Source organism: Trachemys scripta, chromosome 1 (genome assembly GCF_013100865.1).
Source record: "Trachemys scripta elegans isolate TJP31775 chromosome 1, CAS_Tse_1.0, whole genome shotgun sequence".
Taxonomy (NCBI): Eukaryota; Metazoa; Chordata; order Testudines; family Emydidae; genus Trachemys; species Trachemys scripta.
Window position 1 is genome coordinate 267211118 of NC_048298.1, and position 21041 is coordinate 267232158.

The window sequence follows — 21041 nt, forward strand, 5'->3', positions numbered from 1 at the left end:
AGTTGTAGAACATTAGGCTTTTTTCCCCCTTGAAACAATTTACTTTAGAAAATGCCACAACTTGAATTGAAAATTCCCTTCTTTGCAGAACAACTTTATACTGTGTAATGGGTCAGTTGCCGTAGTTTTCTTGGAAATGCTATTATAACATTTTATGAGGGGTGTTATAACATTCTAGGCGCAAAACACGGGAATCAACACCAAATAGAGCTGAAAACTGAACAGTGCAAAAATTGTGATTTTAATAAAGAAATTAACCACACTTGCAAATAGTCTTTGTATGCAGGTCACACATCTTGTTTTTAAAGTACATCGGTCATTGCTACTGCTACATATTTGTTTCTTTGTGATATAAAGTGTGTATTAGTGTTCCTTCCCATTATCTCCATGTATACTGGAAATTTTATTAAATTACAGCCAGTGGAAGCTCCATGACAGTATTCCTCATTTACAGTGAAGGTTGGAGGGTTTTCTAGGAACTCTAAACATATGGAATCATCATATCTCAGAAGTATAACATCAGATCAGGCCTGGATTTGTCCTTCATCCTTGCTTAGTTCTAAGCAAAATAAGTCTGCAATGCTACTCTGATTGTCACAGTAAAAATATAATAATAAACACACACTAGTATTTTATTATGTGCATATAAGAAACATGGAGTTACTGCTCCACTTGGCCTTAGTAATTATAATTTTACCTTTATTCAGTCTTTACAATATATTCCTGAAATTGAGTTCAGAGAAAGGAGCACATTTGAATTGGAAACCAGATAGCATATACGTCTCCGTTACACATGCCCAGATTAATCACTGGTAACATTTACCTGTTATATTTGCAAGATATTCAATCGCATATTTGGATTCTCTGTGCTGATAAATGACAGTGCTAAACACAACGTACTTCATGAAAATGATGGTGAAAAGAATTTTTTGTCAAACTGCACATATGAAAATATCTATATATTTAGTGGCCCAAATTTAAACAATTTATATTCCACTGAAATGCCTGTTCATTTCAAGTGGAGCAGTAGTTGAGATGTGTGTACCTCTGCAAGCTAAAACGATCAGTTGGAAAGGAAACTTACAATTCAACTGGCATTATGACCAGTTTTTTTATCTTTCTAGGTTAAGAAGTTAACTGTTCCAGACTTAGGGAAGAGGTGTTTCTAATCTAAAAGTGCAAAGGCATTATTAACAGGTTCTATTCTGTTTTTCTTTTGCTTTTTTAAATTTTTCAGGAGCCTAGGTCTAATACTGATGACTTTTTCAAAGACATAAATTCACGCTGCACACAGGAGGCAGTGATGCAAGAGCAAGATATGCCATTCCTTCGAGGTGGGCCTGGAGTGTACAAGGTAGTGAAGACTGGCCCTTCAGGTCACAACATCAGAAGCTGCCCTAACCTTAGAGGTATCCCAATTGGAATGTTAGTTCTGGGAAACAAAGTCAAGGCAGTAGGCGAGGTATGGATCCTTGTAGCTTCAGTTCATGTCTTCATAGATACCAGTTTATATCAGTAGTAAACGCAACAAAAGCATCTTCCCCTACACAAGGTTTGCTTTTCCAACCCTGGTGATTAAATGTTAACATTTGAACTTGGTTTATATTATAAATACTAATACAGTTATGTGTTTTGCTTTGTAGAAAAGTGTTCATTAATTGGAGTTACATTAAACTTGAATTTTCTAATACCGCAGTTACCTATGCTTATTTATATATTTCTGTTACAGTATGGTTGATTCATTGCTAAATAAGATTCTGTTTCACTTACTGATCATAGGTATCAAAGTGAATTTACCTTGTTGGAGGAATCATTTCCAGGGCTGTGATCAGTTCAAAAATGATCCTATTTCACTGTATTTATTCAATTGTTATTGTATCTGTCATCATGCTTTGGAATTTTCCTATTGAGATGGGCTTGAGGATGTAGTGTGTCATGCTATTTTTCTCAAACAACATCAGGAGCATAATTAGCAAATTTACAAATATTTCATGTATAACTAGACAATATAATCTATTTTGGTGTTTCAGGTGCCAAAAAAAGATGGAGGTTGTTGGATAACACCTTCCAAGAGCTTATTTGGGTTTGTGTGGTTGGTCAACTATTGAATTTTTTTTTTCTAAACATAAACTGGCCTAATATTGTGAAAGTATTTATAGTTTTAAACTTGCCATACATGGAATTGGTTTTTGTTCTACCTCAGGCTGTGGCCTTAATTTCAGAAACATGTTTTTTGTAATATCATGATGGAAATGAGCATATTGTTTCATATACTGAAGCATGTTGCTGGATCTGAGCACTGGATTATTTGAAAAGTGAATAAACTGCCTTTTTATGTGTGTGCACCAGGTGACTAATTCTGAAGGTACATGGGTGCAAATGGATAAGAACAGCATGGTAGAGTTCTGTGAGAGTGATGAAGGCGAGGCATGGTCCTTAGCTAGAGACAGAGGTGGAAACCAGTATCTGCGGCACGAAGATGGCAAGTTGTCTTTTTTTTTTTTAACTAACTACTTAAAGAGTTTGCCAAAGTAAAGTCGGGGGAGGGGAAGTTTTAAGAAAGAACTGAGTTTGAAAGATGTAAAACAGTAACTTATAAAATAACCCAATTGGAGAAAATATGAAGTCAAACTTTTTTTTAAATTAAATTTTATAGTACAGTCTTCAGACATTTAGATTTTGCAAACATGACATTTTTGTAAGTGTTTTCTGAGTCATTCTTCTGTACCAATTATGAACTAGAGTGTTGTCCTTTCTTCTGTTTATGGGGATTCAGTTTTCAGACACCCAATCCTGAACTTCCTGAGGCAACTTTCTTCAGTCTACTTTTGTCTCCACCTGAAAGAAGAAGAAAAAAAAAAAAGACGAATGAATTTGTACAGCATCTTAGAATTTTTTATTTTGAGTTTAACATATAATCCCAACCATTGGATTGGGGCCACAAAAGTACCCTGTTAAAAACTGCCAACAAATTTTGAACTCCGCTATGAAACGAGGAAAAATCTGTAGTTGGTAACCTAATGTCCTTTTGCTCAGTGCTTCCTGTTTTTCATATTATAATAAAGGAGTGGTGAATGTTAATTTAGGACTGGCAAGATGGCTTCCAGTAAATGCAATCATGTTTTAGGTCATTACAACCAGCATATTTTGAGCAAGTTCTGTGGATTTTGAGAGAGGTCTCTGAGCTTGTGTTCTTGGCTAGAACAATATTTTTCCTTATCAGTGTCAATTCCTGTGAAAATACTAGCTTAATTACCTCCATATCAATTAGAGTAGAGTGGGATATTTTCTCAGGATGATGTGTTTTTGTATGTACCCCATCCAAAATAGATCTTTAATGTGCCATTTATTTAACCTAATTTAGTATCTAAGCACACTACTGGTACATCTGCTTAAAATCACAGTTTTTCTGTCCATTTCGAGGACACTATACTTAAAGTAGTAGTACTGGGGCTTTCTTTGGATCTAAGGATTCAACTGGACTGCTTTTGACCGTTGTACTTAGATTTAAATGTGATAGAATTGTAATATTTGCTACAAGCTCCGTTAGGGAATTTTATCTCACATTTGCATGAAAGTAGCCTTGATCTTCTAGGTCTACTAACTTCTGTAATCCTTTTTCCATTTATTCTGCTATCCTGTAGTGTTGTCCTTTCTCGTCTGTGGGCATTCCAAAGTAACCTTGTCCTATTTCATTATGATGTGCAGAAAACAAACTTGTACTGCTGTATAGCAGGCCTGCCTAATTCTGTGAAGAGTTGGATAATGTGTAGTGAGCAAATAAAGGAACAGTAAAGATAGAAAATATTTAACAGCTGTTCTTCTTTGACTGATTGCACATGTGCATTCCACTGCAGGTGTTTGTGTGCTCAGTGCACAATTGAGTTTTTCCCTTAGTGGCACTAGTCAGGGCAGCACAAGTGCCCCTGCTGCCTTGTGCACCACATGCAGGCATAAAGGATCAAGCTGTCTTGACGCCCCCTCCCCCCATTCTTTTCTGCCACCCATGACGGTTGTTGTAGGTGTCCCAGTTCTCTGCAAGTCTTTAGTCAAAATCTATAAATAGTATCTGTTATGTGTAGTTTAGTGCTTGGTTGGTTAGTTTAAAATAAATGTTTGTTCTTTTGTGCAGTACCACAAATATGCAGCATGTTCCAGCTTTCAAGCCCTGCCATTCTTGTGGTAAGGCAACACCTAATAGTTACCCTCACCCCTGTTGTCTTAAGTGCTTGCGGGAGGTTCAAACGAGTGACAAATGTGGCATTTGTAAGGGCTTAAAGCCCCAATTAAAAAAAAGGGGGGGGGGAAGGCAGCCAGATTAAAATGCATGCTGCTGAAATTGACTTGGGGGGACATTCAAAGAAGAAACATACCCCAAAGCACACCTCTAAACAGGGGAGTTTGTTGCCTTCAGAGCACGGCACGGGTCTGTTGAGACCAGTTCCCGAAGCACCTTTGCTGGCTGCATGCCCTGGTACCATAGTGTCATCTTGGTCATTTCTACTCCTGAGGTGTTTGAGGCTGCAAGAGAGTTGTTAAACTTCTCGGTGCCACCATCACCAACAGTTCAAGAGACTCGCCCAGCACTGGCACCAAGCACCTTCACCTCCATACTGGGCAATTCCATCAAATTCAGCCATCAGAGTACCAATGAAGGCAATATTGTCTAGAGGAAAGCCGCAGATGAATTTGCCACAGATGTTGTGGGAGCCCAGGAGTGGGCAAACTTTTTGGCACAAGGGCTCTTGGGTGTGGACAGAAATGAAGAATTCAGGGTGTGGGAGGGGGGGCTGGGGCAGGAGGTTGGGGTGGGGGTTGAGGGCACGGACTCTGGGATGCAGGAGGGTGGGACCAAGGGGTTCAGAGGGCGAGAGGGGGATCAGGGCTGGCGTAGGCAGTTGGGGTGCTGGAGGGGATCAGGTGCAGGCTCCGGGCAGTGCTTACCTCAGGCAACTCCCAGAGGAAGCAGCAGCATGTCCCCCCTCCGGCTCCTACATGGAGGCGTGGCCAGGTGGCGCCCCTGTAGCTCCCATTAGCCACAGTTGCCGGCCAATGGGAGCTGTGGGGCAGCCTGCGGAGTCCCCTGGCTGCCCCATGTGTAGGAGTCGGAGGGGGGACATGCTGCTGCTTCCGGGAGGCACACAGAGCCACGGCACAGATGGAGCAGGACAAGTCCTGGACCCCACTCCCCGGCAGGAGCTCAAGGGCCAGATTAAAACATCTGAAGGGCCGGATTCGGCCCCCGGGCCGTAGTTTGCCCACCCCTGTGCTAGCCCATTGAGAGCCCTAAGCAGGAATATTTTGGGGATTCCCTCACACACAACACATATTTCCTATATCTATTTCAAATTATTTAAATTATTTAACAAACAATTTGTATATTTATTGGAAAATAAAAAAACAATACATTAATTCTAAATTTATGGTTCCTTTTGGTACAGGCAGGGGCCTCCCTGCTCCGCCCAGCCCAATACAGGGCACTATTTACAAACTGGCAGTTGCCAGATGCACAGTGGCCCACCCGGCCCTGTACTGCCAGCATGCTCCTTCCCCTCAGGGGTGGGCCCATGCCGTGCCATGCATCCTTCTCCCCCCCCCCGCCCCCAACACGAACAGTACTATATCATAGATTCTAAAGCCAGAAGTGACCACTGTGATCAGTTAGTCTGACCTCTTGCATAATTCAGACCACTGAACTTCCCAAAATAATTTGTTTTAATTTGAGCATAACTGTTCTAGCTTCAATTTTCAGCTGCTGGATCTTATTCTACCTTTGTCTGTTAGATTGAAGAGCTGATTATCAAATACTTGTTCCCCATGTAGGTACTTATAAACTGTGATCAAGTCACCCTTTAATTTTCTCTTTCTTAAACTAAATATATTGAGCTCTTTAAGTCTCAGCACTAGATGATTATATCAACAATAATTCCCTCGTGGGTTTTTTTTTTTTTTTTGCACTTTGTCAGTCCTGAATTTATGCAGAGGGAGTGAAGCCTTTAGGATAACTTTTCTTCCTGTAAATTTAGTTTCTTTAATTACTTCTGTTTCAGTCTGATACTCACCTATAGTCTGTGATGTTGGGTCTAGAACACATGAATTTAAGGGTGTGGGATGATGCTTTGCTTCCTGTTCAGATGTTATCCACCAGAAACTTACTGCTGCTTTCTTGCCCATATGCTCAGGGTCTAACTGCTGGTTATATTTTGGGTCAGGAAGGATTTTTCCCCGGAGTCAGATTGGCAGAGACCCTGGGGTTTTCCCCTTCCTTTGCAGCATGAGGCATGGGTCACTTATAGGTTTAAATTAGTGTAAATGATGGATTCTCTGTAACTTGAAGTCTTTAAACCATGATTTGAGGACTTCAGTAACTCAAAGAGAAGTTAGGGATCTATTACAGGAGTGAGTGGGTAAGGTTCTATGGCCTGTAATATGCAGGATGTTGGATTAGATGATCATGATAGTCCCTTCGAACCTTAAAATCTAAAATCTATTAATCTAAATATGACTCAAGAATTGCCCACAGGAATTGTCAGGATTGGGTTTTCTTGGTTTTTGTTTTGCTTTTTGGGGGAGTAAGGACGGGAGGAGGTAAATCCTACAGTACCAGACTGATTCAGAAGAATTCAAAGGTCAATTGACAGGTAGGAAAAATGTTTTTCTTTCAAGTTTCTTTGTCTTCAAAAGACACTTTTTCATGTTTTAACATTTCATCTCTGTGCGTTTTTAAAAGAGCAGTACATTTTCTCCTAACAACTGCATTTTCATTTGGCCGATATTTTTCTTTTCTTTTTCAACTGAGCTAAAATTATATGGCTGCTTTTGATTTTGCTACTACATTTTTATTTAGTGTTATGTCTTGCTTTGTGTATGGTTGTCATACATGTTCACACAGCTTTGAGTTTTTGTTATTCATGTTATTCATTTTGCTCAGTTCAGTATTCTGGAAATTTACATAAGCACCAATTATAGTTAACATTTTTTAATTAAAATTGACTTTTTAGCCATTTTACTAAAATGTAGCACTGTTAGATGTGTTAGCAGCCAGAGGATACCAATTAAAGCAACTGGAAACTCATTTCCCATCTATTTTAATAATTTGGTAATCAGAAACTGCTATATTAACATTATAACATTTAACATATTTTTAATTCCTGACATCTACAATTTAAAATGAATGAGATCCATTAAATGATGGTGAAACATGCAAATGAATGAGGGGAATTTTCTATCTAGCTAATGGAAAATAATTTGATCCTCCTCCCTTCCTCAATAAGTCAGGTTTTCCAAAATATAGCTATTGCAGACTGTAGATGTCTTACCTGGTTGTGCAAAAGAATGGCTGATATGTGCTGTTATGCATATTAGTGTATCAACACTATGCACATACTTTCAATGATCATTTATAGTAATATTAGTTATTTGTTTATGCTAGTTTGTACAATGTGTCAGCTTACCGATGTTTGAGCATGGACAGTCCCTGCCCCAAAGAGTGTAGACATATTTGCAAACCAATAAATTTGAGTTTAGTATGTTTTAACAAAAATAATAGTTTTAGTCATTACTGACTCTCCAGAATGGGGATAAGAGAACTGGTTGTTGAAAGAGATAAGCCAGCTGAGTATTTTCTCCTTTACAATAATTGCCTCACAGCTCCATCAGTCTGTTAAGAATGTTAAGTAAGCATAATGAACAACTGGATTTCATTACATTCCTGAACACATAGCATAAGTGTGGTGTCCATTTTCAGTAGTGCATAAGCTAGCTTGTGACATGAGCGACAAAGATTTTACACTTATGCTGTGTGTTTGGGGGCCTAACAGAAAAATAACATTAAAAGCTATCATTCTTTTGTCTTGTGACTCATCTTTCCACTCCAAATCAGTGATAAAAGAAATACTAACACTGAAGTGATGGCTTGTTTTACAGAGCAAGTTCTGCTAGATCAAAATGCTCAGACTCCTCCTCCAAGCCCTTTTTCAATACAAGCTTTCAATAAGGGGTCTGCTTGTAGCAATGGACAAGGATTTGATTATGGCCTTGCAAATAACAAAGGTAAGTTTATAGCTACAAACGTTTTACAAAATAGTATGTTTTCAAACTTTTGCCTATGTATTGTTTGCTACTCGTTTTCCAGGACTTGAGTAGACATCAGTGCCATTTGAGACACCCACAGATGTGACCCCACAAAACCATCCATCATTATGGTGAAACGGGTTGCTGAGAATTGCAATGGCATTTTCTACTGTATTTTGTGCAGTTAGTAATATTGTAACTCGTGTAAATTTCTACTTTACATAGATGAAAAGGGAAGACTTTTAGACTTACTGGAGTTTTATGTTGGTCCCTTTAATTGCACTATTGAATAGCTTCATTGAAAAGTTAATGTCCTGTAAATTCCTGTCATGTTATCCACAGAATTATAATACAAGAATTAAAAATTCTTACTCATTGAACCAGAAAGAGTGATAACATCCAATATTGTTCAAATTAGGCTTCAAAACCATTAGTTTGGAAAATTCTTTCAAGAAAACCATGAGGATTCTGGCCATCTGCTTTAAATAAGCTTAACTTTACATTTGATGACTAGGTGGAAGATTAGGTTTGATGTTTTGATTATAGATAGTTATAATATGAAGCATCACACTAAGCATTTTTCATAATAGCATGAAAGTGCTCTGTCTAGTTTATGCTTGGAGATCTCACATTAAAGTAGAATATTAATATGGAGTATAATGCTAGTAGTTGTTAAATTGGAGTATTGCTTTGTATATGTAGACTTTTAGAGTTTAGGTTGATAAATATATGAACCAAATAGCTTAATCTAGATGATATTGTACAGTAAATCACAGCAACATACAAAACAAAACAAAAACTGCAGCTTCAATTTTGGACAATAACAACATAGGGCAAATCACCTGGTATCTGCAGCAAACTCTTGTTCACTCATTACTTATATGCAGAAGGCTAAGTGAACTGAAAGTTCTTTTGTGTAGTCATGTGTTCTTGAAGAATATCATTGAAACATGGAGCTTTGCTGTTCTGATCTTCTATTTCTGTGGTCTAGGTCAGGGTTTCTCAATTCATGGCTTGGGATCTAAAACTGGGTCACCAGAGGTTTAAAAGGATCACGTGGCAGTCCCTGTGGCTCCTGTCCCACAGGGCTGGCTGGGCTCACATCTCTGCTCCAGACACTGCAACCTCTAGGGTCCCAGTGCCACTCAGGTTTGGCCCAGCCTTCATGAATGGCACTGCAGTCCCATGAGCCAGGTCACAACTCCACTCTCACAAATTTGGTCCAGTCGGGGGCTGGGCCAAACCTGAGTGGCACTGCAGCTCCAGAGGTTGCAGCGCCCAGAGCGGAGAGCCAAACCCAGCGAGTCCCATAGCACAGGAGCAGCAGGAGATGCACCTGTGGGGTAGGGGGGCTGTGCGGGCAGGACCCAGCCCCTCCAGGGGGCAGGATCCAACCAAAACCACTCCAGGGCAGGGCCATAACCACGGCGGGCCAAGCGGAGCAGCTGCCCTGGACACAAAGCTGCAGGGGTGGCTTGGGCTGGTGATGCCACATGGCTCAGACCAGACCCAGGCAGTGGGGAATGGCTCGGGCCAGCCCCATGGGGCGGAGCTCAGGGAGGGAGCACCACCTCCACCCATGGACTCACCTCAGCTGGTCATCCAGTCTGGCTTGGTTGGGGGAGGCACAATCAAAAAATTGGGGAGTGACCCAGCACCCCCTCCGCCCCCCGTGTCGCCTCTGGTATGGAGCACAAATACGCTTGCTCATCCCAGGCGCTAAATTGCCTAGTTACATGTCTGCTCCAGAGCCTCCAGACTATTTACTGGGTTGCAACACCATAAATATTTACAAATAAGGCCTGAGCCCCAAAAGGTTGAGAACCACTGGTCTTGGTGATGCGTGCTTTTGGGGTAGGGGGTGAAACTTCCCTTTAACACTAACTAGAGCCGTGGACACACTTCAAGAGTAGGGCAACTTGGTTTTGGTCTTCAAGAGGCTTTTAGTAATTAGAATATTTTATTTTTTTTAAAGGGAGAACAGAAGAGGGCTTTATCTAAACTTTCTGAATTAACTGTTTTTCACTGTTCATATAATCTTGTGTAAAACTGTTTACATTGAAATATAGGATTTACATAATTTTACTGAAAGTTTAATATGTGTATGATGTTTGTCTAGTCTTTATCATAACTCAATCCATCCCTAATCAGATCCCTTTTTCTGGATGAAGATTAGAGAAAATTCATGCATTTTCATAGTTAGAAAATTAAGCTTTGCCCACTCCACTTCCCATTAGAGGTTCTACCTTCACTGGAAGCAATAGTTTTTCCCTCTATTTTGTTTTTAATTGTTTTTACGGTTTACATTGTAAGGAGTCATTATTTTCTTTGCCTCTACTAAGTCTTTTTCTGATGTTTTCTGTATTATTTAGCCCATGGCGGAGTAATTTCCCTTCTGAGATCACTCTGTGAAGTACTCTTTTTCCCCAGCCTAGCCATCCACATTTCAAAATGGCGACTCAGTCCTGAAGCACACAAAATGCAAGAGATGCTCAGTTTGTGGGGCAGTATTACAGATTGCCACTGAGCACAGGAATTGTGTAATAAGAATAAAACATTACCATAATTTTCTGTGATAAGATTAAGGGAAAGGAAGTTTCCTTTCAAGGTCTTTCAGAATGAATAAAATCCTGAAGAGAAACTTGCTAAGCTCACTGGTGTACGTGAAGGTGGTGTGATTCATTTGACTAGCTCCATGGTGGTTTCTATGGCATACCACTGGAATATTCCAGCTGTGGAAAAGTTAGATCTTTGTTCTGTTACTAGCTCCCAAACCTTTTATGCCACATTAGTCTTTTTATTTAGCTTCAAAATCTAATGCAGTTTGAGTGAGCAGTTCTGTAATCATTGTTTAAATAGGTATCTTCATTTACCTTCTTATCTATCTTGTACTGTTTGTGCATTTCCCAAAAGTGAAGAATCTATAATAACTATACTTGAAGGAGCAGAAAGGTTACTTCCATTAACTCAGGTTCAAGTAACTTGTTAGAACAGACCACATCTTCTACCATACATCCCCAGTTCTATAGAGTTTGTTTTGAATTCCAAGGGATCAAAAAAACAAGTGTGAGAGCTATGTGTTTTTATATAATCTCAACCTGAACCCTATCATGTCTTGATGAGTCTGTGTGGTACCACAATTGTCCACTTTCCAGAGGGCTTCAGGGTTAGTGTGTAGCTGTACCCAGAGTTTAGTTCTATACTGGTAAGCTATTCTAAACTCCAATTATAGATGAGTAACCTTTCTTTCCTACAATTTTAAAAGTACTCTTTTGAAAATAAATGGAATGGATGAGCCTTACATCCCAAGCATTGTATCACACACTTGAAAAGCTTATGTTCTTCACCCAGAAAAAACAATCAGTGACAGATTAGAGTTATATATTAATTGGAAAAAATAAATTTACTGGTGACAAAAATCTCATAAATCTCATTGCGTCCTCCAATCCACCGATTGTCAAAAGAGAGACATTTGCTTTGGATTTTTTTGCCCTTCAGCAAAATATATGGTACAGACCTGGCCAGTTTAGATATTCCAGGAAGAAAAGATGTATGCACTAATGGATTTTTTTAAATGTCCCCAATTTATATGTCATACTGAATGTAACATCTAAAACATTTTACTCTAGACCTAAGAGATAAAACATACTTATGAAAATGGGCTGAGAAAAAAGACTGGTTGGCTTCCACAAAGTTGTTTACATATAGGAGAGAATGAGGCTTGTTTGCAAGATTTGTTATAGCAAAGTACTTGATATATCAGCTATCAGAAAAACAATAATGACCCAGAAAGAATAGCTAATCTAATATCCCCAATGTCAGCTAAGAACATAACAAATCCTTCTTCAAGGAGTGTCCCTGTGGGTGCTCCACTTTAGGTGTCTTCGCACCCTGCACTTGTAATCGGAGATTTTTAGTAGCAGTGCCCGCTTGGGCTGCGCATACGCGGTAGCCATCTCGCGTCACTCTGTGCGGTTACATAGGGGTCCACAGCCAACCGTCCCCCTGTTCCTTCTTTACCGCCTTTGACTTGAGTCAGAGCGACAGCAGCGCCCTCTCTTACCTCAGATAAACTTACTATCGGGAACAACTATGAACTATTGTTAGCTACCTTATCCCCTTGCTCTTTATATTTTATATTTTACTTTATTTTTTCTTCTAAAATATATATATGTTCCTTCTCTCTTTTACCCCTGCCTCCTTGGCAGGTACTCAGCTATTACCTTAAAAAAAGAAAAAAAGAAAGGAAAACAGGATTTATCCCTGTTCTTTCTCCAGAAGACTTTCTCTCTGGGGCATGCCCAGCTCACCTGGCTTTAAATGCTGCCTGACTTGCAAACTCTCCGTACCGGTCTTTGACGGCAACGCACATTGTGTCCGTTGCCTGGGCGAGACACACATTACCCAAAACTGTCCGCACTGTAGAAAACTGACAGCCTGGACAAAGAACGCTAGGGATCTCCAATTGAAGCTCCTTATGATGGAGAAATCCCTCAGACCCGCCTCCGACCTCAAGTCCAGGATGCCTCCTGGTCAATGATCTCCAGCAGCAACGTCTGACGGGATCGGCTTCAACAACAGTTGCTAAGGAGCCTGCTCCTAGAAAGGCTACCAAAAAGCGGCCCCTCTCACCCCCACACAGAGAATCGCCTAAAATAATGCGATCTCCAAATGAAAAATCTGCCCCAGTACTGCCGGCACCCAGAGCACCGGCCCACGAGGCACCAGGGACATCCGGTACCAAGACTTTCCGAGGAGTTAAAGAACCTATGTGGGCAAGCTCTAATGGAGTTGCACGCAGCAAAGTCAAACTTCCCAGTAGGACTCTCCTCTACTCGATACCAACTGTACCCCATCTAGATTGGGACCAAGCCTGGTAACCACTTCCTATCTCCAGTGATGAGGAAGAAGAGAATGAGGCAGTAATATACACTCCTTGCCACTCCTCACCTAAACATGGACCTTATAATCACAAACCTCTACAGACATGCAGAGCTGGTATGATCAACACCTCATATACCATTCCCAGCCATACTGGGATCCTTGGGCAATGTATAGGGCCAAATACCTCAAGGCCCCTAACCCGCCTAGGTTCAGAGCAACACGGTCCCCTTCACCAACTGTCCCAGCACCCTCAGAGACATAAGAGGAAGAGACCGAGGAGCCTGAGGACACAGCTGAAGGTAACACTCTGCCACCCACTCATATCTGATCTTTGTCACCGGACAAAACTATAATGCTACCTCTCCCCCCCTACACCCCCTTCAAAAGGGTAGCTGAATCCCTGGACATTTTGCTCGCACAACTACGAGAGACCCAACACAAGCTCACGGACATACTCCAGGCATCCCCAGCAGCAAAGATAGCACTACCAATTAATGATGCTATCATGGAGCCTGCAAAAATAACCTGCTACAGCCCCTCTCTCATGTAAGAGGTCTGACAAAAAGTATTACGTGCCAGCAAAAGGAGCTGAATTTTTATTCACCCATCTTGCACCAAACTCTCTCGTGGTGGATGCAGTCAACCAAAGGGGAAAACTACACCAATCCAGAGTGACCCCCATATGATAAGGACTGGAAAAGGCTAGACCTCTTCGGACGGAAAGCCTACTCCTCCGCCACACTCCAGTTCTGCATAGCCAATTATGCGGCCCTACAGGCAAAATACACACACAATCTGTTTGTGAACATGTCAGAATATATTGAAAGTTTACATGAGGACAAAAAAAGCAATATAAGGCAAACATTTCTGAAGGGTCTCCCATTGCCAAGATGTCCCTATAGGCCTCTGTTGACTCTGCAGACACAGCAGCATGGTCCATCACAACCTCCATGGCCATGCACTGTGCATCCTGGCTCTACCTTTCTGGTTTCCTAAGAGAGGTCCAAGCAACTGTTGAGGACTTACCCTTTGAAGGGCAAAAATTATTCGCTGACAAAAACAATGACTTTCTACACACCTTAAAGGACTCAAGGACAACCTTAAATACCCTGGGCATATACGTACCTGCAAATAAAAAGAAACGGAGCATGTTTTACAGCCAGATTTTCCGGTCTACACCATACTCCCAGTCACAAAAACAGAACAGAAATTGGCAGAACCAAGATGAATCTTCGATGTCTCAACCATCCACCTCCAGACAATCATTTTGAATGTGTAGTTGAGGGCATGAGACCTCCACACACTCTGATTTCTGAGCCAGATACAGCCCCTGCCCATTCAGAGACCGTCTGTTACCATACTACCCAGTCTGGAACACCATCATGACATACCAAATGGGTTCTAGAGATTATCCAGAAGGGCTACTCCATCCCCTTTATTTTTAGCCCACCTCCCCATACCCCCTTCCCCATCCCTCTTCAGGGACTCCTCTCATGACCACCTGTTACAATAGGAAATAAATCACTTCATACAATTAGGTGCTGTGGAACCCATACTAGCCACATACGGGGGAGAGGTTTTTATTCCCATTACTTTCTAACTCAGAAAAAGAACGGCAGGTGGAGACCCATCCTGGATTTACAAAAACTCAACGAATTTTGTGAGAACTCATTTCAAAATTTGTGAGAACACGTTTTTAATAATTCTGGCATTAGAAAAAGGAGATTTGCTCTCAGCCCTCAACCTCCAGAACGCTTATTTTCATATTACCATTCACCTGTCACACAGAGGATTCCTGAGATTCACCTTAGGGAAACAGCATTTCCAATACAGAGTACTAACCTTCAGCCTGTCCACTGCTCCAAGAGTTTTTTCCAAGGTTCTCGCTGTCATTGCAGCTCACCTCCATAAACAAGGAGTGATAATATTTCCATACTTAGATGACAGCCTGATAAAGGCACCAATGCAGCAAGGAGCAATAAACGCCACACAGACGATAACCCTGTTCATGGACCTAGAGTTGCAAATAAATGTACAAAAGTCCACAATAGTTCCTGTCCAAAAGCTGGAATTCATTGGGCCTTCCTCAGGTGTTTCACAGCAATAGCAATGTTACCCAAACAACGCTTTCTCACTCTAGTCAACCTAATTTCAGTGGTGATGGACAGCCCACAAGCATCTGCCAGAACATGCTTCCAACTCTTGGGGCTCATGTTGGCAACAACATTTGTTGTAAAATATGCCAGACGCCACATGAGATGCTTACAGGCCTGGCTTCAAACAGTGTCTATACGACACAGACACTCTCTCAACAGACGCCTCACAATGCCATGCAGGGTAAAAGACTCGCTAACATGGTGGTCACAACATACAACGTCTGCTCAGTCCTTTTCCAATAAAAAGCTCCAACCATGACAATCACAACAGATGCTTTCCTAGTTGGTTGGAGGGCACATCTACGCGACAATACAATCCAAGGCTGCTGATCCCCAGCGGAGTCCAACATGCACATAAATTTATTGGAGCTAAGGGCAGTCCGAAATGCATGCGAGCGCCTTCTCCCTTTAATCAAGAACAATGTCATCAAAATCCTTAAGGACAATATAGCATCATGTTCTATATAAATCGCCAAAGGGAAGCAAGTTCATATTTCCTGTGTACAGAGGCAATACGCCTTTGGAATTAGTGCATTGCCAACAACCTAGAGATATCAGCATCCTATCTGCCGAGATGTCAGAATACAACAGCAGATCAACTAAGCAGGGATTTTTCACAAACCTATGAGTGAGAGTTGGATCCTAGTATTCTCAAAGCCATATTCAAACTATGAGGGTTTCCCACCATAGATCTATTTGCAACAGCTCAGAACGCCAAGTGCTCACAGTATTGCTCCCAGGCCAGATTGGGACACCACTCCCTAGGCAATGCTCTCCTCCTAAAATGGGAGGCACCACTGATGAATGCATTTCCCCCGACTCCACTCCTAAGCCGAGTCTTTCACAAGATCAGGCATGACAAATCCAGGGTCATTCTCATTGCACCCACATGGCCCAGACAAACGTAGTTTCCATACCTGCATCGGATAGCAGTGAAACTGCCTCTAGCCCTTCCCTTAGTGCCTCACCTTCTATCACAAGATGTGGGACACCTCTGTCACCCCAACCTTGCAGTACTGCACCTCGAGGCCTCGTTACTCCATGGCTGACAGGGATTGAGAAGGACTGTTCTGAGAAAGTGAAAGATATACTACTGAACAGTCGGAGACTAAGCACAAGAAAGACATATATCCATAAATGGAAACAATACTGCACTTGGTGCCAGGACAAACAGCTCTGTCCACAGTTAGCCCTAATACCGAGAATCCTCAACTATATACTGGAGCTTAAAAAATTGGAGCTATCCACATGCTCCATCAGAGTACACTCAGCTGCCATCACCTCCTTCCATGACAAGATGGACGGAGTCACCATATTTGCTCACCCGATGATTAAATGCTTCACTAAAGGCATAGAAAACATCCCACACTAAGAAACCCTACATCCATGTGGGACTTCTACCTTATTCTATGTAGTCTCATGGGAAAACTGTTTGAACCCCTTGCAACTTGCTCCTTGTTGCACTTATCAATGAAGGTGGCTACCTCATTGCCCTCACGTCTGCAAGACGGATGGGAGAATTAGGTGTCCTAATGGCACACCCACTTTATAGAACATTCTTTAAGGATAAAATAATCCTACAACCGCACCCTAAGTTCATACCCAAGGTTGCCTCCCCTTTTCAGTTAAATCATCCTATTTACTTAACTATATTTTTCCCGAAGCCACATGCTGACGGGAGGAAGGCCTCACTCCACACTAGACATTCACAGAGCATTAGCCTTCTACATAGAAAGAACAAAAACATTCAGAAAATCACCTAGACTATTCGTTTCCATAACAGAATGCTCAAGGATTCAAACCATCTCAAAACAGAGGCTATTCAAATGGATATCTGGATATATACATTTGTGCTACCAAAACAACAATCTGCAACCCCCACCGGGAGTTCGCACACTCTACCAGATCGTTAGTAGCATCTGTAGCCTTTCTCAGTAATGTACCTATCATTGACATTTGAAAAGCAACTACCTGGGCATCAGCCCATACTTTCACTAAACACTATGCTTTAGAACAAAAATCAACAGCAAATGCTCAGTTTGGACTTAGTGGTGTTCGCCATCAGTAGACCAACTCCAAAGCCCCTCCTCTCCACTGACAGACCCTGCTCAATTGTCACCTAAAGTGTAGCACCCACAGGGACACTCCTTGAAGAAGAAGAAGTTGTTGTTACTAACCTTTTGCAGTAACTGATGGTTGTCCCTGTGGGTGCTCCACTTCCCCCCCCCTCCTCCCCTCTACTTCGGAGTTTCATGCCAATTCTCTGAGGTGGAGAAGGAACTGGAGGACGGTTGGCTGCGCACAGCTATATAACTGCTTGGAGCAGCACAAGACGGCTATGGCACGCGTGCAGCCCAACCAGGCACTGCTACTGCAAATCTTCGATTACAAGCACAGGGCACCAATTACCTAAAGTGGACCACTCACAGGGACAGCCATCTTGAAGAACCTCAGTTGCTGCACAAGGTGAGTAACTGTCTCATCTGCTGAAAATATGTGCCAAACAAAGATAATGGATCTTATCTCTAGAGTTATTTTGGAATTCTAAAAATGTACACATTCTTAAATTGTTCTTCCCCCCCCCCCCCCCCAAAAGCGAACGGAGGGAGTAGCTATATTTTAAAAAAAAAAAAAAAAAAATTACTAGTTGACCTAACTTTCTTTCATTGATATTTTTATATACAGAAAAAGTATAATACAACTCTTGACCTAGAATTCATTGTTCTGAAGATGGGCATTTTGAATTTGTGAATTCTGCACTAAACATGTCAGTTGTCTTTAGTGTAGTGTGGGATGGGGCAGTAGTTGCAGAAGTAGTGATTCTTAAGGTTTTTGAGTATAATATTGTTGTAACACTGAAATAAAAATGGTTACTATTACCCACAGGTGATCGTTTGGATATAGGTGCTTCGGTTCCAGCTCTTCTTTCATAGTAATTTTGGTTTCTAATTTTTAAAACAAAAATACAGTATTAGAGAGAGACAATAATCAAAATACTTAATTTTGGTGGTTTGGGATCTTGTAGGAATCATTAGATCCTCTAGTCTTTTTCTCCTTTTATAAAACTAGAGAATTTATTTTAAAAATCTAAAAAACTTCAGTTTTAAAATGAGTTGTTTATCTGTTTCCTGTTTGTTAACATTATTTTTCTGCTAGTGCTTCTATAGTACTGTCAAAAGTGATATGGGATGTCAGAATCTGTATTTAAATAAAGGAACACTGTTAGGGTGTGATAGATGATAGGGGCCAAAATTATTGCTGCTAACATCTCAAGGTTTGACCTTAAATGATTTAACCTATCTTTTTTTATTGTATGCACCTTATGTTTGCAACATACATATAATTATTTCTTTTCCTTTTTCCAAACAAATGCTTTCTTCAAAACAAAACAAAAATATCACGACTCTCCTGAGATACCCTCCAATGGCCAATCCAATATGCAGACACAGTTCTCTTAAGGAAACACGTTTCAGTTTAAAATCAAAACATGGTTGTAAATAGTGGGAGCTTTTTAACTGAAAAATACCTTGACAGTGTTCTTTTAAGATGTATGCAAAAGCAAGCAAGTACTTTCCTAAACTTGACACACATACATATAGATATAGATATATACCTGCCAAAGCTTAATTATATTTTATTATCTTAACCCTCTCATCTGGCTATACTCATCTCAGAGTTTTGTTTGCACTTGTGTGTATTTCTGTGAATGGTAGCTGATTTTTTTGCGTTTGGCTGCTTTTGTTTGTTTTTAGCAAGATATGGGTGATTTGAGATGCACTTTGGAATGTTTTAAATAACAAGGATAAAGAAGTCATGATTCTTACAAACCTTGTTCATATTCTTCAGTATTTGCATCACCGTTCATGGGGTGAGGTCTCTACATTTAGCCATGTTTGTTTTATGGTTCTAAGGGATTTTTTCTTCAATTGTGTAAAAGTTTGTGCCGAATCTTGAGTTTTGGAATCAAAACGAACTATGGTGTCAGAGATTAGTGCGGTCTTTATCAATTATCTTCATCTAAACTTCATTCAGCACCATTTACTCTGCCTTTGTGGAGGATGAAAAATAACAGGTTGTAGTTTTGACTGTTTTGCTCACTGCAGGTGACCAACTGAGTGCCATACTGAATTCCATTCAGTCACGGCCTAATCTCCCAGCTTCTTCCATCTTTGATCAAGCTGCAAAACCTCCCTCTTCCCTAGTCCACAGTCCATTTGTGTTCGGACAGCCCCTTTCCTTCCAGCAGCCTCAGCTTCAGAGTAAGTCTGTCAGCCTTACCTGCCTCATCAGTCCATTTCTGAAGCTTTGTCATTGCTATAACCGTCTTAGTTGCTTATCAGCTACTAATCATCCATCAGTGCATCTGTCTAGTTTTGTTCTTTTGAATTAATTTTTTTATTCAGAAACATGAGTTAATGCTCCCAGAGAAGCATACTTGTGCTATTTTTTATTTCACTATTAAAATTACTGTATTGATTTATATATATATATATTCTACAGTGTAGATAGTGTATTTATGAAAGTGTGTTTCTAATATAGTGTATTGCAGTAGGATAATAATTAAGGTAAATATTGCATACAATGCAAAATATTGTAATTCCTGTAACATTTGAAGAAATTTTGATTACAGTAGATAAACATTTCAATTTTCTATCTTAAAATGTTTGTTGCCTCCTACATTCCTTACCTTGTCATAATTTTTCGTTAACATACTTGAAACTTGGAATTGGGACAACTTAATTCATTAATTAGAAACATTAATAAGAAAAGCATTTCTGTCTAGCATAGATAGCCACTGGCATGCTCATGACCATTGGCACCAAAAAGTTGTTAAACATTAACTGCTGATGGGATGGAGAAGAAACTGTTAAGCTTTTACTCAATTTAGAGGTCATTATGGATGGCAGATTTGATCACCCTAGAGAGGTATTTCTCTCTATCTACAGAACAAGTATAGTACGGGTAGCAGTAATACAAGCCTCCCACACACACTGTCCTTCAGAGGTGCCTCATTATTACTTTCTTGTAGAAACCAGTTCAGTCTCTTCCTCTTCATTTGAATGTGAATTGTGATAGTGGTCTGTAATGTGTATACTTATACAGTGAGAACTAGACTGAGATCTCCAGTTCATTTCACAAACCCTTCACCAAAAGGCCTTCAAGAACAATAACTTTTTGATTATACCAGAGTCAAAAGAATGACCTGGAAGTGAAATAGCCATTTAGACATCCTCTGAGCCATCCAATATCAAGGAGGAATTTAACTATAAAATTGGCAATTTTGTAATTGAATAAAACTTTTCTTTATCATTTTGAAAATATTTTTCTTTAATGGAAATGACCCTCCCTTCTGTCTTTATTGATACATACCTTCCTTTAGTTGGTCTGTCCTTGTGTAAGGTAAATTAAATCACATTATTTTAAAATATGGGTAATTTCTATTGCCTGGATCCTGCAAGTCTCTGCAAACAGGCGCACTGCTGCATCAGCATAGAGCCCTGTTGAAGTCACTGGACTGCCACAGTGGCACAGTGAATTGGAGGACTTGGGGCATCATTCTAAAACTGTCTATACAAACTGCTACCTAAAAACACTTTTTAAAAAGGTTGAATTTTCTATTGGACTTCACTTTCCTGAGTAAGTTGCTTTTTTTTTTTTTTTTTTTTTCCCCCACATCTTTCATCATGGGGAGCTACACCACAATCATCTCTTTTCATTTTTGTCACTCTTCATTTCTACCATCCCTCTCTTTTTTTTCTCTCCAATCAGTGGAAAGAAATTTAAACTTTTCTTTAAAAAAAAAAAAAATCTTCTAGGGTGGTGTTTTGCTTTTTTTAACGCATTTGTCAAATTGCAAATATGGGTGGGTGGAGTATCTACTGTTGCCTTTTCAAATTATATCATCCCTATAGTTCTGGGATGATACTT

At 40.4% G+C, this 21041-nt stretch overlaps 1 protein-coding gene across 13 annotated transcripts in view; it reads left to right on the forward strand.

Moving 5' to 3' along the window:
• Window positions 1-21041, forward strand: part of MYCBP2 (MYC binding protein 2) — a 395137-nt gene that overhangs the window by 293376 nt on the left and 80720 nt on the right. For 9 of the 13 annotated variants that reach the window (XM_034758293.1, XM_034758294.1, XM_034758297.1 and 6 more), the window contains 4 exons: window positions 1238-1462; window positions 2350-2482; window positions 7927-8052; window positions 19217-19372. In XM_034758293.1, the coding sequence (XP_034614184.1) occupies window positions 1238-1462; window positions 2350-2482; window positions 7927-8052; window positions 19217-19372 (640 nt within the window). The remainder of the gene's footprint in view (window positions 1-1237; window positions 1463-2349; window positions 2483-7926; window positions 8053-19216; window positions 19373-21041) is intronic. The other 4 variants (XM_034758299.1, XM_034758300.1, XM_034758303.1 and 1 more) reach the window with 2 other exon arrangements.